The sequence below is a fragment of the Falco punctatus genome (genome assembly GCF_963210335.1).
Source record: "Falco punctatus genome assembly, chromosome: 9".
Taxonomy (NCBI): Eukaryota; Metazoa; Chordata; class Aves; order Falconiformes; family Falconidae; genus Falco; species Falco punctatus.
The window spans coordinates 42,212,498-42,223,337 of NC_137589.1; the positions used below are offsets into that span (position 1 = coordinate 42,212,498).

A 10,840-nucleotide genomic window follows, 5' to 3' on the forward strand; every position below is an offset into this window, starting at 1 on the left:
CAGCTCTGTCACCTCCAGACATGCTCTCAGAGCTGCAGCACTCAGGGCCAACACCGTTTTGCTCACTCACATGCCTTTCTGGTCAATCCAAAGCATGACTGACTGACTCATGGCTCTGTCTCCTGGATGGCAGCGGGCACTGTGAGCCCCACCGAGACTTGCAGCTTGGGCTTACCCCCTGCCCCAGGACTCGCTTGCCCTCTCCCCTGCCCTACTTCTGTGGTTCTCAATTAGAACAGCTATGAAGACATGCCACAGGCATCCCACGAAAGCAAGCAGAGGAGTTCTGCCCTTCTGAACCTGAACACTGAGCACCCAGGCACACTAATGCATGATACGAATACAAGTGGATTGCTGCAAGATCTTCTTTCTCCCTGGTAAACGATTAACCTTTCAGATGACAGCCTTGCAAACTAAATGACTGAACGATTCCCAGGGTCAGCACAAATCTACATTTTCAAAACCTGACATCAACAAGTAAAAGTTGTGACTGAATCCCAGTCTCTCCGAAAGGAAGATTAAACGCCTGTGACACATCATCTGCAATCAGAGTGCTCCATTTCCCAAAGTATCCATCACAGATTGATAACATCCACGCAAAAAGTTAAGTGCAATTATGTCTGTCACTGTAAAACACACTTCAGCAGCACTGACTGACATCTTGCTTGCAGCTGACAAATTGTGAAAGGGCTGTTTGAATGATGGTGGCAGAGACTTCAGCAGCACCTTGGGAAGGGATGCAAAACGCACTCCCAAGCCACAGAAGCCACAAAGGCTCACAAAGCACCATGGGTGTAATGGGAGCTGCCGTGTAGGCAGTTACAAGGCAAAATGGTTGGAGGCTGGCACAGAAGTCAGGGACTTGCTCCCCAAAAGCTGGAACTGGACTCGCAAAGAGAAGAACATTACACACAAGTCCTACTCCAGCCTACTCCAACAGAGCTTGCAGTATGGAGGGGCTGAGCCCCAAGACACTGGTCAAATGCTCATGATGTGTACCTTTCTCGAAGTCTCCAGCCCATGCACTGGCAATCACCAATCTGCCGGCTGGGTGAAGCAAGAGTGTGCAAAGGGCCAAGTGAGTTACCGGTTACCAGCACTTCTTCGGGGGGAGGATTACCTTCTTGTTCCCCCAAGTGATGTCACAGCACCAGGGAGTGCAAGCCTTCAACACAAAGTAGATGTACTGAGGAAAGTTACGTTAAACTCCCACTGGTGACTCAAGTCAACAAAAGCAGTTCTTTAGTAGCAGCCTTCTAGGATGGGAAACTGCAAGTGCATTTCTCCGGGCTGCCATTAGTGCCAAGAAGCTGTCGCAGAATTTGGAGAGAAAAGACAGTAAAGCAGCTTGATGCCTTGCACAATGGCATGATTGTGCTCCACAGCACAGCATGCCATCCTCACTGGGATGCGCGAGGGCTGCCGTTAAGAGACCATTAAGCCAGATGCCTGTAGTAGGAAACACCAAGGAGAAGAAATGGCTGAAAAATAACATATGCAGTCCAGCACAAATATCAAACAAAAGCCTCCCCTTGTGCAGTTCTGACTGCGAGCCGTAACCCCGTGACACAAGCAGCGGAAGCAGCATTGCTGACGAGCAGCAAGCTGTGGAGGTCAAACCTCTGACACATGACAACACTCTGATGTGCCGCCATCCACTGCCATCAGTAACTTATATCATGGATCAGAGGAGGAAACATGGCTGGCACAGAAACAAACATCTCCCACAGCAAAAAGTCCTTCCATTTAGGAAGGTTTTGTGGTGCAGCAGCTCATTGGTGTCTCTTACTAGTTTAGTTTATAAATAGCATTGGCAATACTTTTGAGGCACCCAAGCACACCCCTTGATTAAAAATTATTTTATAATGCTAGACAGCAACTAAAGAGAATGGCTTAAATATCTGACCAGCCTAACAGCAGAACCTCCGTAGTGCTCTCTATTCAGCACTGCTTGCTGATTTTCTCCTAGCACTCATGGCAGGATAACTCACTGCTGTTCCCGTCAGGATATATCCACATGGAACAGAACAGCAAACTGGCTACCAGTGTAATCTCATCTCTCTGTGGTGACGTAAAAATAAGAGGTTACTTGTGACTATGATCTTTCACAAACATTAAGTGTTGAGTAACTTACCACATTGCTGATAAAGTATTAGAAAAGGCTTCCAAGTAGTACGTGTTCCCCGTAATAATGAAATATTTGCAGGACGCACTTTTATATACATTTCTATTTCTTAAAAAATATATTGGATAATAAATAAACAGAGTAAAAAAACAGACATGAAAGATGCTTTGAATGATCAGGCTGTTGGTGTAAAAGTTACCTGTAAATCATGCACAGGGCATGAGAGCAGAGCTGGCTACAGACAGGTGGTTTTTACTAGGAGGCATTAATGTAACATTCAATTATTCCACTGCATACTGGCTGTTTTAACTCAGCCAAATTAGAATACATTTTATATTGACTATTTTGACATTTGCTTTATTTGGCAAGTAAAACAAAACTGATCCAATTTCCTTGCAGCCATTGTAAACCATAAACTGTACAACAAGAGGTTATAAAATATATAAGCCTTGTAAACACTTCTTTTCAGACTGTCGCTGATGCTCTGAGCTCTAATTTTGGCCCTGTTCCCAATAGCTGACACTGTTCTGCAGCCTTCCCTGCTTGGCCATAAAGTGACCCTTCCACACTTAGTGATTAAGGGCTGCCATTGACATTCTCTTGCTATGGTAATTTTTTCTCTTTATTGTGGAAATCTGCCCAGGCAGGAATTTCTTGCAGAGAGAAAATGAAGATCTGTACTCTAAAATCAAGACATCTTTTTGTTTGATCTCTCATAGCCTGTGCTAGCATGTAGCTTATGTCCAGTGGAGCTTCAAAACAACGTATCAGCTCCCAGTGGGACAGGTAAATCTCCAGAAGACTGTTGGCTTTTCATCTCTTTTGCCTCCATCTCTGTTTGAGAAGCAAGACAGCATCTCTGCCTGCAGCACATCTGACAGTACAGGACAGCAAGCAGTGTGCCACAGCACGGCAGGCAACTGAGCAAAACTCTCAGTGAAAGAAACACCCAAACGCTTTGGAGAGCTCAAAGAGCTGCTGCAAGACAGTAGATTTAAGTCTGGGTCATGGGTGAAGGCTCAAGTGTACACACCTGCCTTAAAAAGATATCAGATAGCTTTTTTGGGAACAGTTTACAGCAGTTCAAAAGCATCACTCTCTGAAATGACCTGTAAATCAAGATTCTGAAAGACATGAGCATTTTCCACCCTTATGACACAGTGACCTTTGTATACAAAGCGATCCCTCTGGAATTCCCCTCCACTATCTGCTTCAAAATACTAGCTCTCAACAGTTATTGTAATACTGTAAATGTATCTGCAGTACACCAAATGGCTAGTCCGAAAATACATGTTCACATAATTAAGCAAAAGCCCAAAGGAACCAGCAGAGAACATGCTGTCCCCTGGCAATAGCCCAGCCCAGAGTTCAGTCGATGAGCCTCATCAGTAGAAGCCCATCTCACCTGGATGCTGTGCTTTCATAGCAAATGCCAAGAGTATAAAGAGCTCAGTTTAACCTCTGTCTGGGTTGGTTTGTTGCTTAACAACACTCTGTTTTGTCCAGAGAAATCCAGCAAGTAAGCTGTCAATACTGTTAGATGCAAGTATATACACAAGTGTATACATTTATACACACGCAAATATTGCCTGTAACACAGGGAAAACAACCTGGATGGACACCATGCCAGCACCTGCCCAGAAGTGCTGCTCCTGTCAGTCACTGCAGGATGAGCAGTCTACCCTGCACGTTCAACGTCATCTGCTAGACTGGAGCACAGGACGTGGGTCCAAGAAAAGAAAAAACAGGGCCAGTACTTCAAACCATGAGTGGACTGATTCTAGAGAATGAGCAAAATTTGTCTCCCTATGCATTAAAATCTGTATGAACACTTCTCCCTCCCTTTGGTAATCAGCTTGACTACAGTTCTGGCCCACCCTCCAGGGGTGACCCACGTGTACTTGCTGGAAACTACAACATCCCGCATAGTTTAAAGCAAAGAAAAGGTGTAGTTTGCCATTCCCCTTCCTCTCCAGGCTTTTTTCTTTCTTCCGACTTCTTTGTCTGTATGCCTTTGTATAAAGACAGTCAAAGGAACTTCCAAGTAGGCAAATACTTTGAAGAACGACACCCTCCCTCATGATCAGATCACACCACGTAATCATTCATATTGACATGGCACCCTGGTCTTGATTCCACCAGGCAAGGTTAGTAACAATACACCATGCAGCATCAAGCAATAGGGACTGGAAAGCAGAAAACTTACCTTGGCAGGTTAGGAGCTGGTGTCGAAGACTGCACTTGGGAAGGAGGAGTTGCAGGCTGTGAAGATTCATGGTTGCGTGGAACTCTGCCCATCCGGTACCAAATGCCCATGTTGTTCAACTCCCTGTGCAATCAACACAGAAGACATTAATGTTGCAAGAAAATGCTGCACACGCGCACAAGCATCAAGCACTGACATGTTTCACAAGCACCTTGGTTAGTGAGAACCAGTCTAAGAAAAAAAAAAAAAAGAAAAAAAAAAGAGGGGTTAGTTAATTCCTACATCAAATTCAGCAACACTTGTATTTATGTAGACTTTTCTAATGACAAGCTTCAGCTCTTACAAACTACTACTTAGTAATTATATGAAAACAGGGTGCTTAGCCTTGGTACAATTAAAGTTACGACAACAGCCTCTGGAGTGAGGGGTACTTACCCTATGAACGTGTACTGAGGAGGGGCTTGTTTAGATCTGCCCAGGATTCGGATATCACAGATCGCTGCCTCTGTAGAATCTCGAGGGATGAATTTAATGCACAGCCTCTTTTTTCTGAAAGCTATTTCTTCTGCAAAAACAACCCAGGACACAGGGTGCTTTTTATGCAAGATTAGGGTATAAATGTTATTTATTGTCTCTCTAGATATTAGGCAGATAATTATGGCAGGAACTGGAGCCAAAGAACAGATATATGTCAGCAAACCAGACAGTGCAGTGCCATTCAGTGACTGGAGAAATTTTCTATCAGAAGCTCTCTGTATACCGTGTGAGATTTGTTATTAGGCACTGCGATAAACCAATACTCCCTACTACCCTCTGCAGAGAAGATAAGGCATCAAGTATGCCACAGAGTACTGCACCACAGAACAGAAATGGCAGGTGATTTTTCTACTTCCACACACTTCTCACATTCTCTTTCTCTTTCCGAGTAGCGTTTGCCTTACTGGCCTGGTAGTTGTATCTAAATAAGCCTCCCACAAGCATGTTCCTCTAGGAACATACCTGGAAGTCACAGACACAACTGGTCAGTTTGTCCTGCCAAGTGCTTCCAAACAGCCAACCAAACAGAGAGGAGGAGCAGGCAGAAAATCAGACTGCCATGCAGCACAGCTAACAGTAAAAGCTGCCTGCTCAAATCTCACACACCATAAGTGATAGTGACCTCTCCTGACTCAGCCAGCAAGCACTGAAATGGTACCCCCACAGTGTTTGCCCTGGTATCATTGTAGTAATTGCTAGGAGCTCCTATGGGGCAACTGTGCTGCACTGACCTGCGTACAGAGGGTAGATGAATCTGCTGCATAGCCCCTTCCTGCTATGTATCGCAGAACAAGTTCACCTGTTTCCATGTTATCTATCAAGAAAAACTCAAGCCCGTCAGAGTTAAGACTTATCTGTATAAAGAATTCATGTATATACACACTGTCTGCACGAAGATATAATCCACACCCAGTTACACATCAGTCCTGTGACAACGGGTACTACTAGCACACAGACACGGATTTGTGGTGCTTGGAAACCATTGCTCTATCTCACCCTAAGGAGTCCACAAAGTCTCAGTGTCAGCAAGGCGAGGTTTCTATTTGTGAATGCAGGCACTTGAAAGACATGACAGAAGTCTATTGATAAACTGAAAAGCTAAAGTGCAGACACTGAACGAAAATCTGGAAACAACCAACAGCTACAAACAAGTGTCTGCAAAATAAAAACCCTTCAGTTTAATATGAATAAATATCCTCCAGCTTAAAAATATGCTCTCACTTCAACAGATGGCAAACAGCCCTGTCTCTATAGGCTCCTCCTGTTTTGTAATCTGCACCTTGGAGAAAGCAATCTATCTCAGCCTCTGAAATTTGCTGTCACACCAGCACCAATAAATGTACAGACCGTGCGAGGTGTGTCACAATACAGCATCTGTGCACTCAGCTTTGCAGTTACAGCACTGCTTTTTAGAGATGTTAAATACCTGTATCCCTGAAGTCTAGTCTTCTCCTGCTATGGAAAACTAGGGTTTTTATTTGAGGTGCCTAAAACTGATTTTAGGAGTCCAGAGTTTAAGGCTTCCACATATGAAAATTTTCTCAGAACCTAGTAAGGAGTACTACAACATTTAATATATTTACCACAAGTCAGTTGTCACTTAGAAAGGAACACCGAAACATGTATCACCACAGATTTAACTGTGAACAAAATCAGTGCCTCTTATTTGACTTTCACAGTAAGTACAAAGCTGACTATTTGCTTTTGTCTTCGGTCTCTTTCACACTTGGCTAGAGTCTGCAGACTGTAGCAAACCTGGTTTAGGAGCTGGATTCATTAATTACACATGCTTAACCAGAGTTAATTTTAAGTAAACATATTATAAACAGTCAATCGAAATGTGTTCATTTATGCTAATGGAGGCAGGGATGTGCACCACTTCATTAATACAGACAGTGCCTCTGCTTTAAAGATTGTATGGGTTGCAATCCAATGCATTTTAAATTAATTACGAAGTCCTCTTCCACCTTTCCACCAGGACTTTCACAAAAATTACAGTAGCACACAGTAAGTGTCCAGCACTACCAAGGGCGAGTAGGATAAGCCAATGACTCTCCGCTGCACCCAGGAATGTGCCCAGGAATTCACCAGGGAAAGGAGGTGACCCAGAGGAATGAGAAACAGGCTGCAGAGCCTTTCACTTCTAGGTCACGGGTTCAAATCAGAACAGGTCAGCAGTGACTGAAAACCCATCCTCATCTGTTGCAGACCTGGATGAATTACTCCCTGCAAAGCAGGCTCATGTAACTCCTTTCTACTCATAACTAGGCTGGATTTAATTACTGATGAGCATGGGTACCAGCCCTGCTCTTGAGGCTCTTGCATACACTCAGCACCAGTGCATGGTGTCCTGCAGCCCTTCCACACACAGGTCCCATGGGGCTCATCCCCAGCCTCCTCCGCACTGTGAGCCCAAAGCACTTTACGCCTGCTGCAGAGCGCTGCGACCAGACATGGCTCCAGCTGCCACTGCCACGGGTCTCAGGGGATCCAAGTACACCGGGAACTTAAATGTTGCAGCAAAGCTATTTCTGCCATGCAGAAATAAGGATGGTGTTTCCCCTGGACGTTCCGCTTGTGCCTTCTCTCAGCAAGTACAAACATACCGTGCCATCCTCAGCACTACCTGCCAGGACACCGGCCTTCATTTGTTCACAATGGGAGATGTAAAGCCAGCGTGCATGAACCCAGCACCACGAGCACATGCCCTACCCTTCGGTACCCATTTGTGAACATCCCTCAGCCCCGCAGCTCTGCTCCCCCCTTGCAAAATGAAAAAAAAGAAACTATTCCCTCCTGCCCCAGATCTGTGCTGCTCTGGCAGCAAGTTGGTAACAGCCAGGCAGCAGTATTAAAAAGCCCTAAGAGTACAGGAAAACCAAAGGCTGTTTTATGGCAGTCCAGAGCTGCCCCCAAACATGCACATGTAACCCCAGAAAGCAGCAGTGCTGAGAGCATCCTGCTACCTGGGACGCAGCCCTCCACTGCCTAACCACACCGGCACCGGTGGAGCAGCTGCTCCCAAGGCATGGGACTGAAGAACAGACACCAACTTACGTGTATCAATGGTCTCCTGGATGGGGATGAAGCCCACGGGTAAAGTGTCCTTGATATCAATGAGCTTCATATCAACCAAGACGTTGCCTAAATGACTCTTTGGAGAGAGAAAAGAAACAGTTAGCTATGACAATGTCACTAAATGTAAACCCAGCTTTTATGACCTGCTGAACCCCCTGACACCTTATCTGACCACCAGTCGCAGCACTATCAAAACTAGCCGGCTGCAGCAAGGCTTTTACCAACCCATCCCAGGTTAACTTCAATAAGTAGTTCCTGCACCTTGCCCCGGCACAGCCACCAATCCCCCACAAGGTTTCAAAAGTTCATCTACTGTCTGTGTTGTTTCTTCATCCTCTTCTGGCCAATCCACCCTGCTTCTTGCCTGCTCATCTCTCCTACATCCAGGGCGCGCTCTCTCTCCTCCCTCTGCTTCCTCCAGGTCTCTCTTCATCCAGTCCTCCTCTTCCATACCCCTCAGAGCTATTTAGCCACTTAGCAGGAACCAGCCACAACTGCACCTTATCCACATCAGCCAACCCATAGCCCCTGAAGCCAGCCCACAGCTGTATATTATCAATGTTAAGTAACCCAGCTTCATTCCTCTATAATTCCTCTACAATTCCCCTACAACCACCAACTTTGAAAATGGTAAGGAGGTACCAAGCCAACACTTGCAACTGTCTCCTCTGCAGGAACTACATGATGATTGACTGGGAGACCGGACAACTTTCAGCATTTACAGATTCTTATGCCTCATCCACTGCCATATTTCTGGATCCTTGGAAGCACAACCAAATTATTCCGTTTGGAAACACAGCAGTTCAAAGTATTACCTCCACCAACTCATCCACTAAGCAGGTCACCTTAGTTCTCACACACTCTACATCTACAATAGTAGCACGACATCTCTGTGACAGCAACAGCAGAAAGCATTAAGGGAAGATGGTTCATGCAGACACAGCCAAGTTATTACATGCATTAGCTAATTAGTACTGAATAGACATGGTTCTAGCTCCAAACACAGGCACACTCCAGAAGAACAGGCCATTTGGAACAAAGAACTTCATTTGGAGTCCATATGAATTCTGAACTGATGCCTCATCCTATTAATCAAGGCTTGAAGAGCTCAAAACACAATTCAGAATGACAGCCTCCACAATTGTTTAGAGACCAGATTTTCTTTGCAGTTCTCATTAAAGCCTGCATTGCTGCCAATAATCTGGATTCACGTATGGAAGAAAACCACACTTTAGTTACTACACAGCCTTTATCAACAGAAATGCAATACAGAACAATTAAAATTTCATCCTAAGCCATCAAACCACATCAGTGTGTTTTACTGTTACTGGTTGCTAAGTACCTCCTGTAGTTTTTATCTGGCAGAGTATTTCAGGTAAACCTCTACTCTCTATTACTCTCAACTATTTTAAAGTGTATTTAAATTTGCAGCCTCTGAAATAAGGGGAGATCATATCCAAGTTTATTTTTTGGAGGTTCTGCTTTTCATGGCCAACTCCTCCCCAGGAGGACCACCATGCCTGCGCCCTGTCCCACCACAGAAACATGGCACGTGTCCTCTGCTCATGCAAAGTGGTTGAGGCCAGGCAGCCCCCATGTGCCTCTGCCCCCACTTTGGCCAGGGCTTCTCAGAGTGAGCAATGCCGGATGCTGCAAAGCCTGAATGTATCAGTTAATGTAGTCCTGGCACAGCAAATAGTAGATGGAAGTGCTCGCTGCCGATTCATCCTTCATGTTTTATTTATCCAAACTGTCTGGCTGTGTTACATCAGCGTGCAACTTTCAGCTGAACCAACAACCATTCCTACATCAACAGCAGACAGGTAGGAGAGATGCCTCTGATAAGTTGGTTAGCTGCTGAAACACGGGGAGTCAGCACTGATGCTCTGCCACGTACACAAGAGAAAAGGGCACAAAGCCTCCTTTTTGGCGAGAAGCACCATTCAGGGCCTCCTCACCATGACACTCAAATACCAGCAACGTTCTTATAATCTGTCAAATATTGTAAGCTGTTGGGAATGATTATTCTGATAGAGAGACGCTACAGACCATCTCTGTTATAAATCACCTATCTGAGGTGCATTAACTCTGCCAACTACATGTTCCTTGGGACAAACTGTTCCCAGTGTTTTGTTAAACACAAAAGCAGCAAAACTTCCAACCCAAAGTATAGCAACACATCAATGTCCAGGCAACAGGACCTCTGCCTCTCAGATGAGAGCTCTAGGTCATGGCTACCAGGGAGGACTGAGGCTTTTTAACCCTCTGAGGTCCCCACTCAGGCAGCATTCACATCCCTGTGTGGCAGGAGAGAAAGAGAGAGGAGAGAAACCTCTTGCTGGGCTAACTGGGGACAAGCATGTTGCTCCCTGTAGGAGAGGAAAAGGCTGTTCCCCCACCGCTCTCCTCCTCCTCCCAGCCCATCAGCCCTCTTCCAGTCTTCCCAGAGGACCAGGAACACTGATCAGGTCTGTGTGCTCCCCAGGGGCTGGCAGACTGGCACCAGCATCTATCGGTCAGGTCTCTGTCTCACAAAAAGGCCCCTCGCACACGTGAAGCCCACTGCCTCAGGCAGCACAAGCACACGTTCTGCCTGGCACGGGCAGAGCATGTGCTCAGGATGGGGACCAGCCAGCTTTGGGAAATCCACCCTCTGAGAAGACAGGGTGCTCTGGCTGCCCATCACGTACAGCCACGGTGAGCCACAGAAGCACGGGCTCAATGCCAGCGCCCTAACATGGGCAGCACTGCCTGCAGGCTGCTGCCCAGGAGCTCTGCCAGAAGCACCTGGGGGTCTAATGTGCCACTGACACAGGGCTTGAGACAACCCACACACGGGACACAGCGACGCATGCCACACCTCACACACCAGGCTGCTGTGCAGCTGGGACAGG

At 46.1% G+C, this 10,840-nt stretch overlaps 1 protein-coding gene across 10 annotated transcripts in view; it reads right to left on the reverse strand.

Annotated features, from left to right (window-relative positions):
- The window catches only part of MVB12B (multivesicular body subunit 12B), a 69,086-nt gene that overhangs the window by 43,451 nt on the left and 14,795 nt on the right, over positions 1-10,840 (reverse strand). For all 10 annotated transcript variants that reach the window (XM_080401907.1, XM_080401906.1, XM_080401905.1 and 7 more), the window contains 3 exons: positions 7,926-8,022; positions 4,767-4,896; positions 4,332-4,454 (listed from right to left, as the gene is read on the reverse strand). In XM_080401907.1, coding sequence (XP_080258033.1) covers positions 4,332-4,454; positions 4,767-4,896; positions 7,926-8,022 — 350 coding nt within the window. The remainder of the gene's footprint in view (positions 1-4,331; positions 4,455-4,766; positions 4,897-7,925; positions 8,023-10,840) is intronic.